General features: G+C 40.9%; 1 protein-coding gene across 5 annotated transcripts; it reads left to right on the top strand.

Annotated features, from left to right (window-relative positions):
• Positions 1-299: 299 nt before the first annotated feature.
• Positions 300-26,131, top strand: HMGN3 (high mobility group nucleosomal binding domain 3). 5 transcript variants are annotated; one of them, XM_069804714.1, is made up of 8 exons: positions 1,073-1,144; positions 15,180-15,230; positions 21,123-21,152; positions 21,822-21,869; positions 24,188-24,301; positions 24,420-24,605; positions 24,817-25,549; positions 25,971-26,131. In XM_069804714.1, the coding sequence occupies exons 1-6, from the start codon at positions 1,097-1,099 to the stop codon at positions 24,549-24,551; spliced, it is 423 nt and encodes a 140-aa protein (XP_069660815.1). In that variant the 5' UTR covers positions 1,073-1,096; the 3' UTR covers positions 24,552-24,605; positions 24,817-25,549; positions 25,971-26,131. The 5 variants fall into 5 exon arrangements, with proteins under 5 accessions (XP_069660818.1, XP_069660819.1, XP_069660815.1 ...); XM_069804717.1 differs by lacking the exon at positions 1,073-1,144 and adding an exon at positions 300-558 and having other exon boundaries at positions 24,817-26,131; XM_069804718.1 differs by having other exon boundaries at positions 886-1,144; positions 24,817-26,131.
• Positions 26,132-27,592: the final 1,461 nt, after the last annotated feature.

The following is a 27,592-nucleotide window of genomic DNA, read 5'->3' as shown; positions in this document are numbered from 1 at the left end:
TCCGCTTCGCCTTCCCAACCCTCTAAGGAAGAACCTCGGCAGGGCGGGACGCGGTACCTGACGCCAGGCCCCAAGCGGCACCCCCCCCCCCCCCCCACACCACCCCCGCTCCCGCCGCCCCCCGAGGGCGCTGGGCGGCCGAACCCGCCGCCGCTCCTCCTCACAGGGCCCGCGGCCGCCGCTCGCCCCAACGGTCCCCGCGCGCGCCCGGCCTCTGACCCGCGCGGGCTGCCCCTGATTAGCCCGCTCCCGCCGGAGAGGGGGGCGCGATGCGATTAGGGAACCAATCAGGAGCCGGAGCTGCCCCGTTCCGCCCGCCCCGTCGGCGAGGCGGGCGCTGGCGGTGGGGGCTGCCGGGGCGCCGGGGGCGGCGGGGCGGCGCGGCGGGCACCGGGCGCGGGCAGAGCTGCGGGCACCAGCGACGCCGGCGTCGCCGCCGCCGCCGCCACCAGCACCAGCACCAGCACCACCGCCGGGCGGATCCGCGCTTCTGCCGGAGCTTCTTTTCGTCGCTTTACTTTCGCGGCCCGGAGCAGGGACATTATGCCGAAGAGAAAGGTAAGGCGCCCCGGGGCGTGCGGCGGGTCCCGGGGTGGGGCGGGCCGGTGGGCGAAACGCGCGTTAGGGGCCGCGGGGAGCGCCTGCTGCTCCCCCGCCGCCGTTCCGTTGCGGTGCCCGCGGATTGCTCCCGAGCCCGGGTATTTTGCTGCCTGTTGCAAGCCCCCTCCACCCCTCCTCTCCGCCGCCGCCGCCCCCTGTTTACTTTCCCGGCGCCGCGCGGGGCGGTGTCGCCCCCGGCCCTGGGGGGTGAAGTCGCTACCACAACTCCTACCCCCCCGCCCCCCCCCCGCCGCCTCCTCCTCCTCCTCCTCCTCTCTCCCTCCGCCGCCGGGGAGAAGCGCTGCAGCAGCTGCGGCTTCGGCCCTGGCCCCCGGCGGGAGGAGTTTCCTCCTTGCAAACTCCGCCGCCGTGGGGTGGGGGGTGTGTGTGGGGGGGCAGCCCCCACCCTGGGCGACCGGATCCCACTACCACCTCCCGCCGTGCCCGGGTTGATGGCTCCGAGGTGGAAAGAGGAGGAGGGGAGGAGAGGCAAGCCATGTTTAAAACAAACTACACCCTTCTCCTCGCCTCCCGCGGCAGACCCGTATGTACCAACTCCGGCGCCCATCCGGGCAGGGCCCCCCCCGGGGGCGGCGCCTCCTGAGGGAGCGCGCGCTAACCCCGCCGCCCCCCCCCCCCCCCGGGGAAGCCATGGCGGCGGGGGGCTGAGGGGAGCTGAGGGGAGACATGGCTGTGGACACCCCCCCCCCGCCAGCTCCCACCGCCGTCAGTTCTTTTTTGCTCTCGGGGCAGGGGGCCGGTTGCGAGATCGCCTTCCCGAAGGGAGAGAAACTTAGGCGGCCCTTCGGCTCGGCGTTGTGGGGGTTGTTTTTTTGGTTTTTTTTTTGGTTTTTTTTCCTACCCCTCTCTTTCCTCCTTGAAGCCGGAGCCTTCGCTTGCGGTGCTGGCAGAAGGCAGGCTGAGGGGGGGGTGGCAGCCGGCCCCCCCTCCGCTGTGAGGTGCCCGGCCGGCGGTGGGCTCGGCTCGGCTCGGCCCGGTCCGGCCCCGCCGAGGTCCTGGCGGAGAACTTAACCGCCCGCCTTCTGCCCGCGCTGAGTGAGCGCGGCGAGAGGCTCGACACTGGTCCCCCCGCTTCGGCAAGAAGGAATGGCTGCAGCCCTTCGGTTTTAACTGGGTCAGCCCAGGCAAAGCAGTTTGTGGTTTTGGGGGTTTCCCAAATGTCACCTGTGGCCTCCCAAAACACCGTGGGGCTCGGATCGGTTTTAATACGGTTACTGGTAGATGGTGATTTCCACATAGCTCGGTGTTCGGTTCTTGGCCTTTCCTTACGGGAGGCGTCAAAACATCAGATTGTCAAGTACGCTGCCGAATTATTTAATTCATAGTTAAGAACCTGGTTCCCGTTCTGAAAACGGATACAACCATGGGGTTGATGGCCTTTATTGGGATAACTGGGCTTGAAGTTAGGGAACATCGGGCAGTTTTCCCCTTGCTCGTCTGTCTTTGCACCTTCGCGTAGGCCTCGCGCGCTTCTGCTCTTCTGGTGCCGTCGCTTGTCATCAGGAAAAAGTTGAAAACGATCCCGTGCCCATAGGACTCTCCGCAACTTTGGAAACCTTGCAAACTTCCTACCCTGTTTCCTTTGCCCTCCTGTGTTTTTACACTATGGATAGTGTTTCAGGCTGTTCTCCCTAAGAGGGGGGGTAAAGTCGCTTGTGCAGGTTTTCATGGTCTGTTGTGAAATGTTTATTAAGAGAAACTATCTTTGAGTAGTAAGTCCATGAGAACATGACTTCTTTCTAGAAGATTATAAAAAAAATAATAGAAATGTTGCATATGGGATCAGAGCGATGGAGATGAATTTTAATGGCACAGTAAATTTTAGTTTACTTAGCACTGTACGGGTAAACATTTAAATTTTAAGATTATATATGAAGTACGGGTTTTTGGAGGCACTGGTTCCAGGAAAAGTGTGTCATTAATGGCTTTGCTTTTTGAGAAAAGTGGAATTGCCATAAGTATTCTAGAGTAGTCAATTTTATTCCAGAATAACATCCACAGAGTGAGAAGTTAGTGATACAGCAGTAGCTGAATAATTACACCAGTCAGCTTCCACATGGAGACAAAACCATTACGTGCAGCTAACAGTCAGTTCTTCTATTAAAATTTCTAACTTGTAAAACTTTGTTAGCAGACTTTTTACAAGAAAGTAAACATAAGTTAAAATGAGAAATTGTCACAGTTGCGGGGCTAAGTAAATAAATAATATTGCAGAAAGGGCATGAATCCACCTGTACTTGTTTTTGCACATGCCTTAGTTATCTAAACTGGCTGGTCCTTTTTGTTTGCTTTTCTTTTCATCTCTATGTAAACTGAAGTCAGTTGCTGAGTCCCCGGCCTTATGTTCATTATGAATATTACGAACAAAAAAATGTAGACTGCCTCCCCTTCTCTAGAGGTCTGCGGCCTAAGGTATTGGGATATAGTTACTCGTTGCTTGAGGGTCACAGGGAAAAGGAAGGACTTCCTGTCTGTTGAAGTGGTTGCTGTACTAAAACAAAAAGGGGTTCAACTCTGGACTCCTTCTGTCAGACTTCTGCACCCTTTGTCTGTTGTAATAACATGTTGTGGTGCGAACGTGGCCTTTCACAAGAATGGCATGCCAGTGTGGGATAAACCAGAATGCTTGTTGTGGTATTGATAGCAAGGAACGCCTTGAAATGGATTGGGGTGTTTTGTTCTGTCGCTTGTCTTGCTGGAATTAGCTCTTGGGTCACATTGGGAAAACTCCTTGACCTTGAAACAGCCCCAATAAAAACGTCTCAGTGTTAGCCATAAAAGGATGAAGAACCATTCTGTACCTCATGATAAGGAGAATCATGGTAAGGTCACATACACCCATGTTCATAAGCATATGTACGTCAGCTTTAATGTGATCGTCATCAGGATGAACGGTACTTGCCCCTTTAAGTGGAATGTGCACCATCTCTGAGGGATATTAATAGGGCAGCTGGTGACTTGTCTAGTATTGGATGGGGAGCCTGTCAGTTAGTTGGGGTTGCGCTCCAAAATGACCCAACTTGTTCTTCAGTAGGACTCTCTGCAACATGACCTGCTCCTCATGTGTTGTTTTGAAAAGGCTTGAAGTTGAATCAGATGTGAGGACTAAATGCACCTTTTTCTTCTTAATTTTTTTTTTTAACTATAACATGTTTGAATATTGCTGCTGTTTCAGAGCAAATAAGAAATATTGTGGTCTAATTAGCCATTTCAATAGGCTATTTGCTGCCTTCTTGTAGTCAGGAATGTTAGTTTCTGCAGTACAGTCAATGCTGTAAAAATGTAATAGAGAACATCTGTGGCAGGTTCCTGTTCCATTATGCAAATTCACTTTCTTTAAAGTCAGAGAGACTAGTTGGTTGTATTTACTACAGAAAAACAAACCCTCTGAATATTTTGCTTTGAATGCTGCTGCTTTAGTGGAAGTTAGAAGGTGCCATATTCCAGGGTTGTCCTATGGTAGTGCATTTAGTTACATGATCACATGATAGTTTTCCTGTGGGACTCCTATGTTGCTAGTCGTTTTGCCAACCAGGTATCTAATCAATGTATTTTCTAATCCTTGGGGTTAAATGCACGTTTTTACATGTACTATCCTAGAGCTGTTGAATTTTACTTAGGCTTTTTTGTCTGCACCTAAACTCAGTTCTCTTTGTGAAATTCTTCTGCGTGTTTGAGTTTGCATTTCTCAAGTGTCATGGATATTCAAAGAGAAATGTTGTTCCTCATCCACTGATAGGGAAATGGGGCATAGAAGTAAATGGCCGAGTTGTCGAACTGCTCCTTTCTTTCATCTTGGATTCTCAGGTTAAGATGTCTGTTATGATTATTTTTTTTTTTATTCCCCCTAATAAACACCTCCTGCGCTCAAGTGGTGTATTTGTTGCTACTTCTCCAAATTTGTCGTCTTGCTTCGTGCTGTGTGCACAGAGACTGAGGAACTTGCAATAATAACCGGTTCTCTTAAAATTTTGTTGGAGCAACTTGTATGTGATCAAACACCAATTAACTAACGAAGCTGAGGGTCCTGCAGATGACAGCTCTGTTTGCTGTGGCTCTGAATGATCCCACTGTCACTCTTTGGTCCATGGAATGAGGTGTAGATCTTGTGCAAAGAGTAGCAGGTGAGTTTGTGTTCATAGTGCGGCAGTATGAAGTACACTCAAGTGCCGCTCAGCTCTTCTTCATGTCCCTTTCCGTGTTTTGATACTTCAGCTGTGTATCAGTCCATGTCAGTTCAACGTACCGTATGTAACATAAGTGTTTTTTCTGCTAAAGTTATCTTCATTTTGAAGCTACTTGGCAGGAAAAAAGCTCCAATGATGTTGTGGGGACCTGCACCTTCCCAACAACTTGTTTCATCACTGAGGTTAGAAGTTCTTGGTCTTGCAGCAGAGGCAGTCTTCAGTTTATCCTAGAACGCAACTCGCAGGGCACGCTCTGTTAGCAGTGGGATGTAGAAATGGGGGAGGTTCTGTATTTTACTTCACGCTCTGGAGGTGATTGTAGATTAGAAGGGGAAAGGGGGTCAGTACCACATCCAGATGTCTTGGCTGCTGCCCTCTCCCGACTCCCATTCTGTCTCAGTTCTTTCTCCAGACTTTCACTTGAACTGCTGCTGTGTTCCATGTTGGCTGTTCCCTCCTTTCCCCCTGTGCTACATGAGGACTAAGAGCAGAAGTCAGAGCTCTGAAAAGGTAGTTTCCACTTCTCCTGTTAGATCAATCCTAGACCATTCAGTAACTACTGGAATACAGGCTAGGCAGCGGCAGATGACCTTCTTTCCATCTGTGTCACTGAGGTACCCCTGACTGCCAAACTCATACCTAACATGCCAGCAGAGTACTCAGGTGGGCTTCTACCTTTGGCATCCTTTGCAGGGACAGGTAAAATGATTGTTACGCTGATATGCACTTAACATTCAACCAAAGCAAACAGAACAGAGGTGTCAGAGCATCTTAAAAGATTGCAGGAGTCTTCTAATGCAAGGGAAAGGGATGTTTTGTCACTTATCAGTTTTAGAAATTGTACCACTCGTACTAAATTTGTAACTATTGAGAATTTTAAACCTTGATGTATTTAAAGCAATTGCAAACTGCTTAGTTGGCCTACTCCAAGTATTTGTTGACCAGACTGACTCAAAGGATCCACATCTTTCATAGAAAAATTAAGCAGAAAAGATCACAAATTTTTATCTGCGCATGGCACTGAAGAGGAAACACGCTTGAGTAGTGCTGCTATGGCATGTCACAGTAAATGATGTTTACAGGGCTATTAAGTACATGCAACAAATATTTGTCCACCTTTTATATTAAAGATACACTTTAAAATAGCTTAGAAAGAGATAATTGTATAATTTTAGCTATGACTATTTTTTAGAGTAGTGGAGATTAAAAGCTCATTTACTGAGGCTTTATAGATCTAAAATGTTTCTGATCATTTTACACAAGTCTGTAAAAATCTGACCCATTTATTAACAATTGATGACTATGTCTATAAATTTTCTTCTTAGACCACACTGAAATGCAATTGGACTTAATGAATGGGCAACCTAAAAATTCTTAGGTTTTGACTGAATTGTCAATTAAAAATCATTCTTAATGCTCCCTTGTCTCATTAAAGCGTGATATCTGATAAGGTGTAGCCAGTAGTACAATCTACTTTGTAAGTCATCACCTCTGAGTTCAAAACTAACCAGGTGCAGGTAATCTTTTTATATACAGTAGTTCAACAATCCAATGACGGGGGTAATATTATTTTGTATTCTAGAATATCAGTATTGTTAAGGTTAAAAAATAAAGTCCTGTGTGTAAATGGAATGTAGCGGGTATATGCTGTTTAGTTTAAGGCTGCTTTTCTTCTGCCTGTCTTGAAAAACTTCACTACCTCTGCTGTTTTATACCCAAGCAGTAGCTGTGCATAGGCCTGGTATGTTTCGAGGTATATTGTTGTTTCAGAGAAGTTGTATGAAGTTGAGTTTTGCTTGACGTGATTGTAATACTGTCTTTTGTGTAAAGTGTAAGTAAACCAGATCCAGAGGTTTCTCTTGGAAATTAGCACTTTGTAGGATTGTAATGGCCACCATCTATTTTCTGTTCTTTAACTGCACTAAGCTAGCACAGTGATTCATCCCATGGTCCAGTAGCCAAAGAGGTGTTTTCAGGTGCTGGACTTATGTTTGAGGCCATGTGCCTCTTAATGCTTATTTACTTAACAGGTTTGAATGTGCTTTTGAATTTTTTAATTTTTTTTTTTTTTTTTTTAATCCTGGATCATTTTACTGATCCCATTTAGAGATGCTGCACAGTGGCACAATGAATGTGTGGTAACCTGTTAATAGTGAGTAGAGCTGGGAATGAAGAACTGGCTGCATGCAGAAGTAAGATGCTCTTATACCAATTTTATTGTCAGCAAAATTGGCAGAGTGGGACTTCACCGTTGGGACAGTAGTTCAACAGATATTTCAAGCTGGTGTGTACAGGTGAAAAGAAGCAATTCCAGATACTCATTCCTGTCCTTACTGTGGTTTAACCTGTGGGATATCACACGTGTTTGAGGTAGGTTTTGGCCAGACCTGCCTGCTGATGTAGCTTCCTGTACCTTGGCACAAAGAGCTAAGCTGGCTTATTGGCAGGAATGATTAGGTGGGGAAGGGCAGAACTCTTCTTAGCAGCAGCCAGGCATTCATCAGATGGCAGTCTTAGCCAGCATTTCTTTGGTTGTCCCTAACTTAGAGTGCATAGAGGAGTATTCTTTTATTCATTAGAATAATCAGAACAACTCAGTGGTCAAATTGCATCCTTGGACCATTGGGGGAGCAGGGGAAGGCATTGGGTTTTTATTTTGTTTTTGTTTTGTTTTCCCCTTCCTGTCTTTGGAAATTACCAATTTTCAATTAATTACTCCTGTAACTTGGAGATACAGCTCCTTTCTTCCTGTAGTAAAGAGTGGGTGTACTTGGTAACAGTGAAAGCTGCAAATATAAAATGCTGTGTTCCCTAAGAATGTTGGGATCTGCCTGAACAAAAAAAAATTGCATATGTTCCCATCAACACCGGCTTTGTTGGGGCTGTTGGGTATGTTTGCTCTTCCCACCTAGCTTTCTCAGTTATCCTAATGCTACCCAGGTTAGTAGTAGGAGAGAGTGCTTCCATAGTTGGCAATCCAGCGTCTAATGACATTTTTACCTGTGCAGTGTTTTGTTCCTCTCAAGCGGAGTTGAGGAGAGGTGTCGGTGCTCTATTTGTAGTAGGAAAACATCCTTTATCTCTGCTGCATCATTTCTTCCTTATCCTACCTGCACCCTCTTGAAGACATTTTACTTTTTTCTTCTCTTGAAACTGCATTTAGGTTGTCTATGAAGCTCTCCATTCTGGTTGCTGTAGTAGAACAATACTCCTGTTAACCCCAGCTGCAATTATTACTGGGATGTAAGAGGTCGGTGTATCTAAGGCGCTGTACCAGTTGTGCCTTTGGTACCTAGCTATTACTCATGGACCTGCTACCGTCATCTTGGAGGTTTGATGTTCTGTAGTAGCAGTTAGTTGAAACAACAACAAAAAAGGTTCTTTTCTAGATTATTGTGGTTTTATCACAGTTATGCCCTCTGGGAGGGGAGGAATTATACACCTTTTTTCAGTCATTTGGAATACTTTTCTTTGTCAGAGGTGGCTATTTTCAGGAATCATTTGTTACTGAAAGTAGTTGTCTAAATTTAATCTCTAAGTAGATAAAATAATTTTTTTTTTTCCTATTTTTTCAGAAGGACTTTGTGCTAGTTTTGCTTTGCAGATCTGATCAGTTCTATTTAGATACAGATTTCAGAACCTAATCTTCAAGGTTTCAAAAACTGCCTCTGTATGTAGACTTGCAGGAGTTGATCAGCTTAATCTCACTTGCAGAACTAGCATCAGCTTTGAAAGGTCAGAGAAATAATATTATTAGGGATTGGATTTCATCCATCATGTTCTTCGAATCTGCCTTTTTATTTCATGGTGGAATTAAAATAGTTAAGTAAATATTGAGACAAGAATTTACCTACTACCTAGCTGAATTCTCATGTTTGGTGTTCAGGAGAAACTGAAAAATTTCAAATGCACTGTCCTCACTGCTCCCGTGGCTGATCTGTATTTTTCAAAATGCAGCTGATTACTTCACTGTCTGAAAAAGGAACTGTCTGTCTAATTTTAAATTACAATGCTGTTTTATTAAATCTGAGCCTCTAGAAACTGCTCTTATTTCTTTACTCTGCTATAGGTAGATGTCATATTCAAAAAACTGACTACAGGGAAGACAAACTTGGAAGGAAAAATAAAAGCCAAACCAGTTCTGAGACTTCTAAAATGTCCCATCAAATATAAATGCATTTTAAATTATACTGGTCAATCTTTGACCTCTTTTCAGTGGGAATAGCAAAACCTCAATCTACAATGAAGGAATTTGCCCTTTTGGAAAAGCATTTATTCTGTCTGGTTTTGGATATCTAGAAATACCCCAGGCCTCACTTGGTTTCTGTCTCTTCTGTATTGTCTGGAAGAGCATAAAGCTCACAGAAGTTACCAGTTAGGTATTAAGGAATTTAATAAAATGCCTTTTCTGAACCTACTGATTTTGTTTATAACCAGGCAGTTTGTATTCTTATTTTCTTATATATTCTTTAAAAATGCAATGCATGTTAACCAGTCACTCTGGCTTGAATCTCTAAGCAAAAATGGAGACTTTGATCAGGAAATGTTTTCCCTGATTTTTTTTTTTTTCCCCCTAATTGCATATTAATACCAGGGGATATTAATGGTGGTCTTTAAATATAAACTTTTAAGTACTGTTTGTCTTTTCAGAACTTTTATGATCTTGACATTCTCCCCCAAAGAATTAGAAAATTAAATATTCTGCTCTTAATAGATGTGAGATGGAGGGATTCAAATTCTAAAAACGACATATTGTATAATATTTCATTGTCATAGTTCTAAACAGAAAAGATTAAAATATGATACATTTAAAGAATAAATATTTAACCAGGGTTTTTCTTGTTGTTCAGGTTTTTTTAGTGAAGAATATGTGTACATATATATACAGTATATACAAAAAACCCACCACCCTCAGATTTTTTGGAAGAGTGCAAGACAGATATCATTTTGGATAAGTATTTAAAAAATCCAGCCACTAACTATATTTACTCTGTACTTCACTCGTGGTTCTGGCAGAATTACTTGTTTTTTAAATTAGTGGCATCCCCCCCCCCCCTCCAATCCAGGATTAGGCTCTTGGTAGAAAAAAGAAATTAAAGGGTGTAGTAGGTAGAATGCCTGATTTCTTAAAGCTTTTATTAGGGAGAATTAATTTTACTTGCAAAGTTCATTCACATTGGCTTGGCAGTGGGCACTGCTGAAAACAGATCAAAGAACTAGCTATAAACAAAGGTTAACAGTAAGATGCTGGAGGAGCTAAATGAGGAAACAATGGTTAGAAGGTGTTGAAGGAGTTGGTTGGTGTTAAATTAGTCAGCACGTAGTCTTAATTAATCTAAACCAAGAAATAAACAGCATTTTAATTACATTTATGAACTGGCAAGAAATTCAAGCTGCTCTGAAGACAAATAATTAGAAGATCTAGCATGTATGGGGAAACAGTTCATTGAATTAAATTTAGTCTAATGCAGAGTTCTACTCAAAGGGAAATGAGTGGAGGAAAAATTTTAGAAAACAGTGCAGTAAACCCTGAAAAAGGATTAGGACTGGATATATCATCTTTTATTGCACTGTGGTTTTGTTGCAAGCTTTTATCGTATTTTGCTTGCTGAAAACAGTTGTTGGAGGAATGACCAAAGCATTACATCATGGAAATTGCAGCTAGAACAGCGAGCCAGAAAAGTATCTACAGGCCCCGTTGCAGGCAGTGTATCGAGATGTGGCTGAATAAAACAGCTTGCAAAGAAGGGAGGAAACGCTATAGAGAATACTCAAGTGCTAGGATGGTTAAGGCTTTCTGCCTTTTTAACTTCTTTAGGTGGTACTTATAATGAAATTGGTATCTGCTTTTTTGTGGGTTTTTTTTGTTTTTTTTTTTCACGCGGATATGAAAGGACTCACTTCTGTCCTATCAGAGCCAAGGTGTTGAGTTTCAGGTAGTAGTAAGATCCTTCAGAGAATGACCATCTATTTAATTTTATAAGCAACGTTCTGTACTGAGTGTTACTTCTCACATACTTGTATTCTCATTCTTCATGCTTTTTAATGTACTCCTTTTTAATAGTACAATCCATTCATTTAAGTACAAATGAAATATTTATCCAAAAGCTAAACACTGCAAGTTCAAATATGTACCTCTGGATCGCTCAGATATCAATAACTTCACTACTTTGTGTTACTGTACTCTCGTTAACATCCTGCTTATATCACAGGGTTTTGATTAGAAAAACTGAAGCTTTTTGTTTCTTTTGTGGTGCATCTCTACCAGGTAAACCAGCCTTAAGAACAATAAAAAAAGGAATTTGTTTGTATGTTCTATTAAATGTTTCCTTAAAACAGTTACCTAGGTTTCTGTTTTCAACTTAAGTTCTGTAATGGTGTTGGCATTGCAGATACCTCAGTATTGTCCTGGTGTGTGGAAACACTGGCTCTTGTGTATACTTCACAGCTGGTGAAATGCAAGAACTGTGTATACAAACAAGCTCAATTTTAATATTCCTTTGATTTTTTTAAAATGTTTTCTATCAGCTATTAACATTCCTTTTTTTTTTTCCCCCAAATCCTCTCAAAATAATTTTCTAGGTTGTCTTTAACAAGAAGTGGAGAAAAGCAAATAAAAAAAAAAAAAGCTGGCTGCTGATAGACACAGGGAATCTTCTATTCAACCTTCCAGCTTAATCTTGTGGTATAAAAATTATGCATCTTTGACAGATCTTACAAAGCTTAGCTACAGCTTAATTTACAATCTTATTGCCAATATGTAGTGCTAATTGAGGTATGACACAATGTGTGGTCATCTGAACCTAAAACTTGCTGTTAGTTTAAATGTCAAAAGCATATTTAGAGTTAGCCAGTCAGCTTCTTTCCTCCTGTGTCCCTCTATGATTGGGGGGGGAAATCACTATTATTTGTGTCCTTAATTGCTTTTTTATTTTATCCATCTTGTCTCTTGCAGGCATCCATACACTATCAGGCACAGCAGGCCTATAGGGACTACTTTATGAGTATAATACAGGCATATGATGGAGTACAACTGAAGAATTACTGAGGTTGGAGTACTGCCCTTGTCAAGTGATTCAGTGCTTGCATTGGTCTTTGATTTTGCTGCACAAAACTTGCAGTGTGGACAGTCCCGCTCCTGACAGTTTACGATGCAAGGCACAGTATCCAGGGAGCATTTTAATGTGACTGGGGTGTCATGTGAAATACAGTGAGCCATAGCATTACGTCATGTGGAAAAACATGCCAAGGGGATGGGTTACTTATACTTAGTACGTTTGGTTGCTTTGAAACCAGAGGTCGTTCAGTAATTTGTCACCAGGACAAAAGATGGGGGGTGGGTTCTTGTGGAAGAGTTAGGGACAAGGACTTTAAGGTTTTGGTGGTATCTACATAGAAGTCCTGTGACTTTCAGGTACTAGTGCAGACAGTCACCGCTTGTGGCATGCCAAGTTTCTTGGCTCAAATCCATTCGCATACAAATCTCTCTGCTCCCTAGGGAGAGGGGAAAGTACTGCAAAAACTAGCATGAAGATCCATATCAGCTGGGGCTCACTGGAATGTCTAAGCAGGACTCACAGAAGGGAAGATACGTTTCTGTTCCTCTTTTAACAAATATGCTGTAGCCACATCTGACATGTTTTTGGTGTGTCTATCAGCTTAAAGAGTCCCAGGCTGCTTGCAACTGCCCCGTGCCACTTCATTCTGTTGTACTGGCTCAATTGTTTGTGCAGCTGTGCAGTAAAATGATTCTGCTGGAGCAGGGAAGACTATATATTTATAATTTGTATATATATTTATAATGTTTATGAATTTGTTTAAGCAGCAGGCTATTTTTCAGCTGGATCAATTACCTTATTCATGACATGGCCTCCCACGCAGCTCTGCCAGCATACTGGGGAGCCAAGGCCCTGGGAGGATGAGCGCAGCCTCCAAACACCTGGACTTGTAGCGATTGCAGGGAGCAGGTCTGAAATGGAAATGAGAGCGTGTCAGAACCCCTTGCTGCTTATTCACACCTCGGAGATTACTACTGTGCATGTCCTTCCGTGGAGAAAGTTATGTGGCCTTCAGAATTGCTGTTGGATTTTCTAAGTTGAGAGGGAATGCTGAGCTAAATTGTTAACTTAATTGAAGTATGTTGTGTAACATATCATAGTAGCATACAGTGGTTGTGGTTGCATTAAGAGTATTTCAATATAATTTTTTTTCCCCTTGAAGTTAGCCTCATGAGCAGTTTTTAAAATCTGTTGTCAAGCAATAATATTGGCATCTAAAATCAGGCTGCCATGTCTATCAGAAGTGTAGGAGACTTGTCTTTCACTACCGCTAAAGAGAATGGGGTAGATTACTGTGTGTTAGCTGCGCAGTGTTGCAGGGTGAGAGTTTGCTCCTGGGCAATTACTGCAAGGCTATTGGCATGGGGCAATGCCATCTTGTGATGATTTAGCCCTGTTTCAAAGCTCTGTGGTTCCTAAAAGTGAAGCAGGGTAAAACAGCCCGATGGTGGAGTGTCAGTCAGCTGCGTTTTGTTTACGGTGAGTTTTTTAGCCTGGCTTCTGAAGTAAATGATTCATGCCGTCTTTCTGTCCCTACCCCTGTTAAGGCTTGAGCCTCTTGGCCACCCTGAGGAAAAGAATATCAAATCTGAGAGACCTTCCATATAAATAGGTGCCCAGGACGGGAAGGATGCTATTCGAGTTGCCTCCTAGGGAAAGGGTGCAGCGCAAAGTTTGTTAGACTTGAGAAAATTCGTACAGGAGAAACAGATGTTACGAATTTGTGGACTACAGAGAAGCTATACCCAGAGCTTGTACCCTATCGTGAGCTGACGAGGGAAGTTGTAGGAAGTAAGACGGCATTACTGACAGGGATCATGGAACTGCTTGGTTTTGTTTTCCTTATGCTTTTAGATGCTCCCAGCATCGCTCCATCAAGCTGTAGCAACTCTTTAGTAACCAAACTGAAAGGCTTTTAAGAATGCAAACCTGAAACAATCCTGCAGGCGGCTGGTGAGGCTGCAGTAGCGTAGGGAGCAGTCAGGCTCCATTTTGGATGCCTGACTCGGTTGCTATTCCGAGTTGCTCTACGCTGCGCAGTGCCGCTTAACTTCCCGCTGTTTTCTAGCTACTTAGATGATCAGTCCTCGGCTTTTTTTAAACCGGCTGCTTTTGTGGCATGCTTCCTTTCTGTCAGGAGAGCACACAGTAACAAAGGCATGTTTTATTCTCTGGCGGGGGGTTGAAGAGTGTCTCTCTGTAAGTCTGTTAGAGCCCAATGCCAGGAGAAGGCAGCGGTCAACTGCTGCGAACTAGCCGGGCTTTTTCTCTGCTCCAGACCATGTCTAACTCCGAGACATTCTGTGTCAAAATCTGGGTGGAGGTTTGGGTTAGGACTGAAATCGAAAGACAAAGGAAAGGATAACTAGCCTGCTCCTTTACTGACTGAAAAAAGAAACAGCAACCAAATTGCCTTCTCTGCTGCCTGTTAAATGCCTTTTTGAAACACATGCCGTTCTTGCAGTTCTTTAACTGCTGCTGCTCCTTGCTGTTTTTCCAGGAATCGCTTGCTCCTAGGTGGAAACCCAGTCATTTGCAAAATGTGAAGTAATACATCTTGAGTTGTAAACAAAAGGCAGAAGCGTGATTGCCCCCTCTTCTCCCCCTCCTCCCCCCACCTTGGGTGGTTAAACTAACATTTCTCTAGTACCTCTGGAAGACTAGTATTAGAGGTGGTCGGGCTGATACTTTGCTCTTGTGAAGAAACATGTTTGTCCCTAGCTTTCCTGTCAATGTCTTGGTGTTTTACTGATTTTTGCTGTTCTGACGGAGGAGATGAGGGAAAGATACTGTTAAAGCTTCCAGCTGAGTGAGCCTAAGGCACAAAAGGAGGAAATGAGGTAAAGAAATCACTCATCTCAGTAATGCTGTGCTTTTTTGGTTCATCTTATCACATCTCATTACTAGTTAAGTTCATGTTTGGGAAGAAACGTGTTAAATTTCTTGGGCATTTCAAAAGCCCTAGTAGAGCAAACCTAAGATTTCCAGTCCAGTTGTGCTACCAACTGCTGATTAGATGGAGCTCCCACTGGAGCCTGTGGATGCTTTAGTTAATTGGCTAGAGGGACCGCTGAGGGATGCTGTGTGATATGATATGTATGTACCTGGTGATGATCAGTCCTTGTGTTCTTGCTTGGAAAATCTAGAATGGCTTTGGTACAATGCTGCTTGTAAATACTAATGTAAATGTGCCAGGCTGCTTTAAACTGGTGCAACGTATAGAAAGAAGAATCTTCACCATACTCTTTGTTTTGCTGTTGCCTGGATGCTTTTAAGTCTGTAATAAAAACACTGACTTAATATTTTCTTTCAGTCTCCAGAGGGTGCTGAAGGCAAGGATGCAGCAAAAGTAACTAAACAAGAGGCAAGTGTATTTTTTATTTTTTTTTTAATTTATTGTGGCATGTAATTATTTAACTGGAGATCTGCAGTCTTGCATATCAGAAGACTGCCTTGCTTTGGCACTTCTAGTGAGGTGTTTTCAGAGGGAATAATGACAGTAAACCACATTTGTAGCTTATCTGGCATAATTTCGTTTTGGTGCACTGAGGATTCATACAACTTAGTAGTACACAAAATAAATTTCAATAGACAAGCTCTGGTGGATCTTGTGGCAACAGTCTCTAGCGGGTTGGCAGAAGAGGGTTAATGCACACACCTCAGCCAGTCTACTTCAAAACTATTAATGATGGAAGGGTGTCTTGAATTAAGATACCAGGCTGTAAACTCCAGCAGCTGACAATTGTGTGTTTTCTTTGTCTGAATTTAAGGGCACAGTAACTTCTGTCAGAGAAGGCAAGGAGATAGCTGGTGATACCTTGACCTTTACAGTAAAGTTTGCTAGTGTGTCATAGCCCTTAATGAAAATTTAAAAAACAGGTAGAGAATTCTGAGGATTCATTTTCTTAGGTTGTCATCTCTTGTGGCAGGCAAAGTTAAATCAGGAACTTGAAAAGAATAGGTGAATATTCAAATAAATTAACAATTAATTGCTCTTCTTGTAAATCTTTGAGCACATTTGAGCAGAAAAAACAGTCTAATGAAATTTTACACTTTCTGAATTGAGAAGTTGGTTGTTGCTCTGGCAGAAAAAGATGGTACAGTGGAAATGTCAAAATATTTCAAACAATAGTATTGTTTACAATAAGCTCCTGAAAGAAACAGGTGGAGTAGAAAGGAGGTCTGAGAGGAATGGATTTTGATACTTCAGTATCTTCCTATGGAATTTCCTAGAAGACAAATTAGTTTCTTCTTCATAAAGTATGAAAAGGCTGACTAAATCATAGTAAAAATATAATCTCCTTTGCTCTGAATGAATGTTTTTCTCTGTCCAAGTTTAAATATTATTTCTTCAAGAGCCAGAAAAGTGAAAGTTTCTTTCCCTAAAAATCTGAGACCTGATTGCTACAATAAAGAAAAAAACCCAAAAAGCTTACAGAAATACACAGGCTCTCTGGGGGGAGCCTGCTGACTCTGAAATATGAGGGCTCTTAGAGTAGTCTTCAGTCAAGGTGAGATAATAGTCGCTGTTGATGCTACAGAAAAAAACCCCCACAACATTAAGATAGTCTCAGTAGATACACCTGTAGCTCTTAGTGTGAGGATGAGGAAAATAGTTGTAGAATTAGATTAGAGACTGTGGGAGCTCTTGGAATAGGTGGAACTTCTGTAGGAAGAGTGGCTTCAGTCTGAACCGAGAGACCTATGTGGATGGCACTGAGGAGATCTTCTGAATTATTTTAAATTAAACATCTGAGGGGAGACTGGCAAGTTCCTTAGAGCACATAGGATGAAGTCAGAGCTCCCGATCTGGGTGGGGGGCTAGCACAGAAGCCATAAAAGTTTGCATCTGAAAAGGTAGAGAGCAGTGTTGAGAAATAAAGCCCTGTTTAATTCATGCCTATGAAAACAGTTGAGCCAAAATTCAAAAGCTGCAAATCTAAATCTGGGCAACTTGGACTATCTGGCTTTAAATGAGGACATTGATAAAATGAGCAACTCAGAAATTTGTTGGGAGACTGTGATGCCATGGCACAAATTATACAGGGTTGAGAGCTAAGTTGCATTAGTGGTAGAATGGCTTTCTGGTATGGGTCTTTAATATTTTTCTAGATTAATTGTATCAACAAGTACAGCAGAATCCTTTATGGATTGCCAAGCCATGTGTAAATGGGAAGTATATAGTGTAGAAGTTGTGCCAGGTGTCATCTGACCACAATAATAGAAGTGGCAGTGGGATGTTAAGGGAGATCAGAGAGGCTCTGAGGACAGAAACAGTGTTGATGGAGATTTCAGTTACCCTTCAGAGATTTGGTAAAAGGCATGGGATGGCATTACAAAGGCAAAAAAGTTAAAACTATAAATGCTTGCTTCCTGGAGGAACAAATCAAAGGACCAGTGAAAGGATAATCAGCTCTTTATTTGGTCCTTGGTAGTATGTAGGAGCTAGTTAAAAAGACAGTTATCAGAGAACTATTCTGTAATTATGACTGTAATATATTCAGGTTCATCGTTCTTGCAGGAATGTAAGTGCAAATAAACTCTGTTATGGTAAGATTTGATATCAAGAAAGGGAATTTTATTAAAAATGAGAGCCTGTTAAAAGGAGCAGCTAAAAAGTTTAGTGGTTTCAGGTGGCAGAGAGGCTTTGTGGTATACCATGCTAGAGGCTTCCAGAAGTGTGTAAATGTGTATTTATTTTTCAAAAGCACCCCACCCCAAAAAACCCCCAGCAAAACCCCACCAACGCTCAGAATGGCTTAATAGCAAAATAAGGGAAATTTATTATTTTTGAAAGGTGTTTTTTGTGTTGATGGGAAATAATGAGGAAAGTCACAAACCTTCCAGCATGGCAAATGTGAAGCTGAAAAATGGTAATGAAACTCCTGCTAGGGAGAATTCTTAGGGAGGTTCTCACAGTGGAGTCTTTTCTCATGGGTGTAGAGTCTGGAGGACATCCTTTAACTGAGTGTGAGTGAGAACTAGACAGTATTCACCAGCAATTGCCAAACTGTTAAGTGCAGTATGCAATTTACTGCTTGCATTGACCTCAGTACTAGAGTAACTGAAGGTGATGAAATGCTTCCAGGACTTTAGATAAGGGATTCTTCTGGAGGATAAAGCCTGTGAGTCTAGCTTGCAAAAGTAGTTTAAAAAAAAAAAAAAAAGTAGATGGAGACAAATGTATAATGGGAGAGTCAACATTCATTTGGCAGAGAGAAGTCATACTTCAGGCAGTTGAGTTCTGTGTAGAAGTCAACAGGTGTAAGAATGATAGTATGCCAGTTGATATAGTTGACTTGCATGTAAAGAACACTTTTTTATAAGGCTCCCCAAGCAGGTTCTTAAACTAAGCTAGCATAGACTAAAGGATAGATCTTCCTAAGAATTGGTAACAGGTAGAGATATGATAAGAGAGTAGGGAAGTAGTAGTTAACTTTCATAATGGAGGAGAATTATCAGTGGAGTATTGGAAGGATTTGTGTTTGGGCTCGTGCTGCTGAATATATTCATTAATCATCTAGAAGAGGTACTAGAAAAATGACAAAATTTGCTGAAGTTTATGAAAAATTGTCAGGGTAGTCAAGTGAGAGAGACTGAGAAGGCTGTTACGTCACTGATAACTAGGTGATAAAATACCAACACAAATTCAATATGGAGAAATGCAAATTAATACATGGGGAGGGGAAGACAGTGATGGTCATCAAATCAGCTGTTAATTGGGGAGAGACTGCGAAATCACTGTGAATAGTTACTAGAAAATGTCAGTTCTTCTAAACAAAAGGTAACAAGAATATAGGAGAAAATACTAGAGGACAGAGTGTGAAACATCAGTTTATCAGAAGATTAATTTGTTGTGCACCCAGATGTGGGACTATTAAATGAAGTTCTCCTGACTCTTCCTTAAAAAGGCTGTGATAGAATGAGAAGGACACCAAGTATAGTAGAGCAAACAGAGGATGCAGCTTAAAAAAAACAAAAAAAACCAAACCAAAACCGAAAAAAAACCCCAAACCCCCAAACAGTCTGGATTTTCTAGGATTCTTGACTTTTTATATAATGGAGGCATGATAAAATCATCAGTAACACAGAGAAAGGCAGTCAGGGAATTATTACTCATGTAACCTGAAAACAAAAGGAATCTAGTGAAAGTAAGAGGCAAGATGTTTAAAGGAAAAGCAACAGAAGGGGAAGGTTTTGCTTTTTGTTTTCCATGCAGTGCATAATCCTATTATGGAACTCAGTGCATCATCACAGGATGTTATGGAAACTGAACGTATAAATGGGTTCACTAGGTTATTAGACAAATTTATAGAGAAATTCCAATTTATGGAAAAAATGAGCTATGGGGACTATTAAACACATGATGTGGGTATAATATCTAGGTTGGAAAGTTCGCAACTGTAGATTGCCAGAAGCTGGTGCAGTAGAAAAGTGCAAAGCATTGTTCTGTGTCTGCTCTGTTTCATAGACTCTTTCTGTAGATGTTTGCTAGTGGGGCAGTGCCAAATAGACTGTTGGGTGAGCTGCTAGTTTCTGGGTTAGTACAGCTGTTTGGAGGGGGACAAGGGTTGCAAAAGCATGTTAAAATGTGACCTTTGCTGACTTCACTGCAGTTCCTCCCTTATAATCAGATAACATGAAATACATACAAACTCTGAATGAGAATTAAAATGACCTACCCATCAGGCATTTTTAAGGAACTGAGGGTTTATGCTGTCTTTCTTATGGCAATACAAGCCTTCTGTGAAACCAGTCGTGGAACAGGAACAGTTGGGGATTATGGGAGGGAATTATAATTTATCTAAAACACCATATTATCTTTTAAAAAGTAGAGCTAGCATAACATTGCTATGCCCAAATGCTGAGGGATAGAAATTATCAGTTAAGAAAACAGATTTGTAGTTAGGAGTTCTTTGATTACCTGACCAAGTGAAATGCTTTATTTAACCTGTTGTAAAATAGCGCTAGGCTGCTTAACAACCAGTTGATATATTAAATTGCCAAGAAAAGAGATTTGCCTTTTTTTTTTTTGTTAATGATGCATAAATATTTGATAGCTGAAAATATCTTCAGGTGTTTTTTGACAAGACTTCTATTTTGCTGGACGCAGACCTGAACTGTTCACTACTGCTTTCCACTAAGAATAGTTAAATGGCTCCAATGAATACAAATTACTGCATTCCTCAGATATTAACGACAGCTTTTTCCTGTTGCAAGATGTGTGGAGCCATGTTTTTTCAGCTCAACTTAAATGCTTAATATGTAATTAAGAATATATTTTTGATTCACATTTTAAGCTGTGTTACATTGGATATTTGTTGCAGTTGAGTTGTCCCTTTATTTTGGCTACAAGTGTGATTCCAGTTTTATGACATAGACCAAACTTTAACTCTGATAACCATGCTGTGTAACTGGATCATGGGTTCATCTGTTTTAATGAATAGAAAAATATTGTGAACAAACTAATGAGCTTACAACTATTTCTAAGACTTAATTCATCTTCAGTAATAAATTTATCACAAAGAACAGAGTGAAATAAAATTTAATAAGGACAATGTGTTGAAGTGATAAAAGTGGAGGAAAGCAGAATAATCTGACTTTCTTCTTTCGTTTTGAGAATGGTGTTTAAATAGAAGAAGTAATTTCTCCCTCTCATCCTGCAGCTGTCTTTGTGCACCTGGACTATCATGGACTGGATGGAGTGTGCAGGGAACTGAGGAAGTGCAAGGACTTAGTTTCATGTTTTGAAATTGCAGCACACTGATATCCTCTTGGGAAGGATGTTAACTTTATTCTGCTGTTAATTAGATGGTATTTTTACCCACTATTACAAGCAGCATCTGCTAGGTTATAGAGACATCATTCTAAGTATTTATGAGAAAGGTTCAGTGTCCTGTGCACAGGTAGTCAAGCTTGCTGTATTTGTGCATCTTTCATAGAGCAGCAAGGGACTTGGAAATACTTGTAAAATAGAGGAAGAAAAAAAAATTTAACCATATGGAGATTTAGATGTTATAATTCCTGAATGGTTTTTATTACTGATTTTCACATCACTTTGTCCCTTTAAAATTTAAAATTTGTCCCTTTAAAATCATCCAAGGTGAGGAAGATGGGAATTGTGTTTGGCAATAGAGATGTATTTTGGTAGGGGCATGTTTTATGCTGTCATCATGAAATGACTGATATTTTGTTGCTTTGGATACTGTTTGCTGTGAGCCTATAAAAGTGTTTTCTCCTTTTTTTTCTTTCTCAGCCCACAAGACGATCAGCAAGATTGTCAGCTGTAAGTATGTGTAACAGCTCTTGGTATATACTTTTCTAGGCACATATGGTTTCTCAGACCAAACAGGTTTGTTATATTTTGCTTGATTCAGTTTTTATTCTTGCCGACAGATGTTTAAGAACTCTAGAGCTAAAGTTATCTGTGTTTTCTTGGTTTCAGGTTTTCAGGTTTCAGGTTGTTCTGACAAAAGATGTATTTCCCCACCTCAGTGCAACACTGTCTGTTACGTGCAGTATGACTTCGTATCGTTTTACAGGCTGATGTTAGTTGTGGAAATGCAGCTACGTCTCTGGGAAGGAGAAAGAGCAGTCCTTTAAGGACTTAATTTGATGCCACTACTAGTATTGGGTTTTAGTTCCTCTTCTCTGTTAGAACATATCTTTTTTTTTTTTTTAAATTTTTTTTTGTAGTGACTACTAATCTCCACATTTTACTCTTAGAATGACCCCCAAATTGCTTTGACTGCTAGATGAGTGAGCTAATGAAAATGGGTGTGTATAGTGATGAGGTGCATTTTTGTGCATTAAGGTTTTTCAGTCTTTTTCCTAGATGCATACTAATGAGCAGGAAGTAAGGGAAGGTGTGGGGTGGGGGGAAGCTGGGGTGTGGAGGTGGCTGCCTGGATTCTGGTAATGTCTAACACATTGTGCAACTAAAAATGTTTTATAGAAACCTGCTCCGCCAAAACCTGAACCCAAACCAAGGAAAACCACGAAGGTAAATACTCTTCTTTTTAGTTGCCATCACTGTAGCCAATAGTAAGCAAGTATACGTTTTCTTTGCATTGCAAACAGTTCAATTCACAGCGTTTTTGTGAGGCATCGGCTCCCCTGCCCTCCCTGCAGCTCCCTGCTGCTGCTCCCCCCCCCCGGAAGAAAAACAAATTAGATCATTCTTTTCTTTCTGTTCCACCCCTTCCTGGCCTCATTACTGGCCCAAACAAAACGTCTTGCCTGTTTGATATGCAGACCATGTTAGTTTGTAGTGAATTCCTAGTTTAAGAAGAATATTTACCTTTCCTATACCTTTCCTGAAATGTACAGGTTTGGTTGAGTAAGGTCTACCTGAGACCTAGCAATTTCTACAGTAGGATTTGAGATCACTCTGTCTGTGCCATCGTGTTGCCTTGTCTAGAAGGGCAGTACTTCATTTCATAGTGAGAAACTCTTATCTGTTCTTGAAGCCTGGCTGTTGCTGAGAATGCACAAGTATAATTAAAGGTGAAATTAAATATATTTAAATTGAATGGTTTGGGTTTTCTAGGCCAGTTACAGTCAAATTAAAATCTTATTAGTGTCTGAAATACCTTTTCAGGATTTCTGCATATAAATCACGTACTTCAGAAACTGTAGATTTATTTGTGCCCAAGAGCAATGTTAAACAAGAGCAATTGCTTCATTGGAAAAAAAACATGCTGGAAACTGAGTCTAGCACTCCTCACGCTTAAATTTTTCAAGTCCTTTTATTGGTATCTCAGTTGGGCAAGTATCAGGATACAAAGTCCATGTGTAAAAGTAAAACTCTATGACTTTGAACATGATTTATCAAATGAAATTACCAATAAAGTCTTGCTGAGTCCATCCTGCTCCCCTCCTAAAAACAGTATTAATAAAGAAGGGAATATGGTAGCTTCTATAGCTTCGTGTACATGTTGTGAAATGAGCTAGGTGTTATGGAGTCAGTCTAAACTGCTCATTTCGGGCGACTTGAATCCTTTACAACTTTATTCTAAGTAACTTTTTAATACAGTAATCTGCTTTTTTCAAAACTCTTAACTGGATCACATTTTAAAGAGTATGTTAATCTTGGTCTCCTAAACAGAAAACAGCAAGTGTGTGCTCTGAACCTGCTAGTAAAAAACCAAAGATGGTATGGATTTGAGAGAATTTTTAGTGTTAAGAGCTTGCAGATCATGGATTTACTAAGTCAAGTCCTTAGCTTGTTCTTTCGTAGGTGCAGAGTTAGGGCTATACTCACACCACCAATAAGCGTCTCAGTTAAGCACCACAACTGCTGTGTAATGCTGAAGCTGAAGTGTGAAAGGAGTAATTCAGGCTGCCCTGGAACTAGGATTACTGGCACTCCCTCCTCACTGCCCCACTCCTGTATTGGGGATCCCTGGGGAAAGGTAGTTAAGGAAGGGAGACTGACCTTAATATCCCTGTTCACAGCTACTGTTGCCATTTTGCATGGAGAATTTGGAGCAAATGATCAACATGGAAGATCTCCACAGTGTTTATCAGAACTACTTTAAATACTAATGTAAAATAGTCAGTTAAATACCAATTAAATATTTATCCCATTGCCCTTAAAATCCTTAACCTATGTCTCTACTAGTCTTAGATGATAAATATAAATATGTACATAGAGCAAAGATTAAAAAAAAAGTAGATTTCAACATAGGAATTGTTTAAGAGCAAATCTCCAAATGAAACTGTAGCTGTTAGCATAGTTCCTTTTGATAAATTCTCTGCTTTGTGTTGCTGCAGATGGAATTTTATCAGTGTTTGCCTCCCCTGTGGATTGGTTGGTTCTTTCATTGACATGGAATGAGCATCACATGTTATCAAACTAACAAAAGGACAGCCAACAAAAATGCTTAATTTTTTAAATTAATTTAATATTTCATGTTAATTGAAAGTGTGGTGCTGTTACACAAACTGTGGTGTTTGTGCTTGGCTGAATAAGCTTTCAATATACTGTAACTGGATTTGTTCATACAGATATCTTGTATATACCTCTGTATAATGCAGCTCAGCTCTACCAAAGTAGTTTGAGGGGGTTTTGTATCCCTGTAAATTAGCAGAAACAATAAAGAAGCAGACATCAGCATTTTCTAGAAATTTTGAGAGTCTCTATATGACTGTTGTGGATATACATTTTTCCAGGTAGTCTTTAGCTGGTTTTCTGTCTCAGTCCAGCACGTGCAGCTTGCCAAGATTTGCTTTTCAGTTCATATGAAGGTTTTTGGGTGAAGATGTAGGGTGCTGGCTACTCATACAATGTCTATGCCCATGTTTTTAATCTTCTGTCAGAAGGAACCTGGGACAAAGGCCAACAAAGGTGCTAAAGGGAAGAAGGATGAAAAGCAAGAAGCTGCAAAGGAAGGTACTACACCATCTGAAAATGGTGACAATAAAGCTGAAGAGGTACTTTCCACACATACCTCCTGCTGATTGAATCAGTGTTTTTTTTAATTATTCAGCCTTTCAGACATTGATAGCATGTTCATAATGTTTCTTTTTATTGCCCATAATGTTATTGCAGATTCGCATCTCTCGCTCAACTGTTAGTGTTTCAACATCCAGAGGTGCCCCACCCAGCACACTGTCAGTAAAAGGGCAGATTGAAACAGTGAAAGTTAAGGGTACGGTAGAGCATTCAGCATGTGTGCAGTGAATAGAAACAGATAGTAGTGTGGTGCTTTTCAGTGTGAACAATGGAAGCTGACAGGTAAGGCTTGTATTGCTTTTGAAAAGCTGGGACCGATAATTTAAGAGAAGTGTGTGAATGTACCTGTTTTGTTTGTGTAAATGTAATATGGACATAGGTTTGAAACTGAGCTGTTGCAAATAAGAAGTCGAAGGAGTAAGGGTAGTTGGGGTGTTTAGGTATGTAATGGCAATTTACTATAGTAATTAATTTATTTCTTTCTTCTCCGCAGGCTCAGAAAACTGAATCTGTAGGTGACAAGAATGAATGAAATATCATGAAAATTTTGGGTTGATTTTATGTACCTCTTGGACAACTTTTAAAAGATATTTTTATCAAGTATTTTGTAAATGCTAATTTTTTTAGGACTATGATAGTTGACATATTAAACTGTATATGAACATTTCCCTTCTCATAACAGTGCTTTTAGAAATTCCCATTGTTGCCAAGTAATATAAATATCAACTTAATATTGCAAGGTATGTGTAAAATTGGATCAGCATTCCATACACTTGCTTTAAGAAATTAAGTCTTGTGCATATGGTGATGTTTTTACTGTGCGTATTTGAATTTTTCATGCAGTTTTTCTAGAGCAATAATCAGTGGTGCTTTTGTACTTAGGGTTTATGTGATTTTAATGAAACATGGATAGATGTGGCCACCTGCTGACTATTTTGGGTTCTTTTAATGGATTAAAATAAAAGGTCTCCTTGCCTGCAAAACTACAGCCTCCTAATGTTTTCTCTAGATCTGAGGAATGCCTTACTCATATTTTCAACTGTTACAAGGAAGACTAAATGATTTGGCAACAATTGTTTTGCATGCAGTCTGTTTGCTTTTTTGCTGATGTCTGATTACAAAATACCCACACAGGAGTAGGAGGCTGGGATTTTCTGTGGCCCACAACTTAAGGGACTTATAGATACATTCTTCATAGATACATTCTTCAGATATGCTGTCACAGGGTGAGTAGAGTTGCCATACTCTATCAGGATATTGTGTCTGTAATGAGCTATCAATACAGAATGAATTGCTTGATTGATAGGGGCGTACAGTAACTTAAAAGTAGCTTTGTTTCTCCCCCACGCTCTTTTCATTCGTTTGCATCGTACTCTGTGGAAACCTTTCTTTCTATCTGCAGCCTCAAATTTAATATAAATAGTAATTGCTGTTCTGCTTCAGCTGAGGACAGTTGTTAATACATTGAAATCGCTGTTAAACAGCGCTATATATTTGGTACCTGGTAGAAATGGAACAATGAAAGTTATTTTTGAGGTGATTGTGGTGATATGGTAGATTAGCTAATGATTTTTTTAGTGTCCATGTTTCAATTCTGCAGCTCATTCTAAGCACCTTTTATAATTTTTCTCCTTCTCTTTTCTCTAGGGGCCCTGGTATTTCTATTGTTACTTCTGGGATGGGAGGGGTGAGAGAAAAGATGTTCCCTGTTCTTCAGTAACATTGATTTGTATTGCTCAAGTGGTGGCCATTATGTCTGAGGATATCTTTTGCTTGTTTAAGTCAATAAATAAATGACTGTTGCCTGACCTAGCGTTCCATTTATTCTTTGGGAAGAAATCTCCAGTTGCCTTTTTTAATTAAAACGGAAAAGAAGCCAAGCTTCTCTATACTTCAAAATTGAAGATTGATCACCGAAACCCTATATGCTAACTAGAGCAGTAGTTAAGACCTTCATTGAGATGAATGCCACCTGTGCTCTTGTGATAGGCTTGCTACAGCCAAATAAGAGGAAGCTGTTCTCTGCATCATGAACTTAGTTTTGGAGGAAAATTTAAACTAATTCTCTGCTTTTGGTGATGGAAGGCAGAGGGCTGTAACAAAACTTGTAGTCTAATGAGAAGGAAAGTCCATATTGTTATTCGGTGATAGGTACTTTGTAGTTCTGCACAGTACTTCTGATTTGCTTTCTGATGGACCCTGTTGAAAGTCTGTTAATCTAGACACTACAGTCATGGGAAGTTTAACAGTCTGAACTTCTTCACAGAATCATCAGTGCTGTTCCTAAGCATTTGTTGATTTACAGGTTTATCGTTCCTGTGAGGAGGGGTTTTCTATACTCTCATCATTTTGTGTGGATAACTGAGAGATTAGTTGCCTAATCCTATCTAGACAGTTGGAGTTCTTGAAATGACCCTTTTAACGTAGATTTAACTTGGGCACGGGCATCACAAGACACTGCCACATCTTTGGACAGGCTTATTTTAAGTGAGCTCCTTTTAATAAATGCCTAAAAGGTGGGCAGAAGTTGGGTCCTTAAACACAGTATCCTAACCTAGTAATTTTGGCACAAAATTATTCTGTTGGCTTGACCAGATTACGAGATTCAGCTCAGTGCCAGAACTCTGTTAGAAGGATTTAACAACAGAAAATCCACTTGTGTGAAGTTTAGTGAAACACACTATCCTGCTGATTTCACTTAACATTTCTGGTTTTTCAGAAGTACTTTGTAAATGTGATGCTTTCCTATCTTTTTTCCTCTATGTGTCAAGTTTTCAGAAAAACTTACAAAGCACTGTATCAAGTTCTAGAACACATTTTTTAAAATTAGAATGGTTGCACATTCAAACATATGTAGCTAGAGTCTTCGTGGGCAGCTGGTGATCTGCAGAGCACCTTCAGGAAGTATGTAAGTATTTTAGTTTTGAAGTGGCACTTGAAAGTGCCAGGTGCTGCATCTCAGCCATGAAGAAACTTGCATCATCAGTATTTAATGACTAGCTGCTTCACACTTGAACACAAGGTTTGGAGGGATCCCTGAAAGTGGTATTTGCCCTTTGTGGGATGTAACAGATGGATAGTTCAAGGTACATTTAATTTAAAAAAAAATTGGGAAGGATGGATTGTTTTTAAGTCTAAGGAGGGCAGGTACATCAGAAACAAGACAATGAATGATCAAAAAAAAGTCATTTGAGTAGTTAAAGGTCCACCTTCCCTTAGTTTTATATAATTCCTCTCGGTTGTGACTTTCTGCTGCTTCCCTATCCTTA

Source organism: Haliaeetus albicilla, chromosome 17, assembly GCF_947461875.1.
Source record: "Haliaeetus albicilla chromosome 17, bHalAlb1.1, whole genome shotgun sequence".
In the NCBI taxonomy this organism is placed as follows: Eukaryota; Metazoa; Chordata; class Aves; order Accipitriformes; family Accipitridae; genus Haliaeetus; species Haliaeetus albicilla.
The sequence above is the reverse complement of the archived record's forward strand: the minus strand, read 5'-3'. Positions and strand labels throughout refer to the sequence as shown.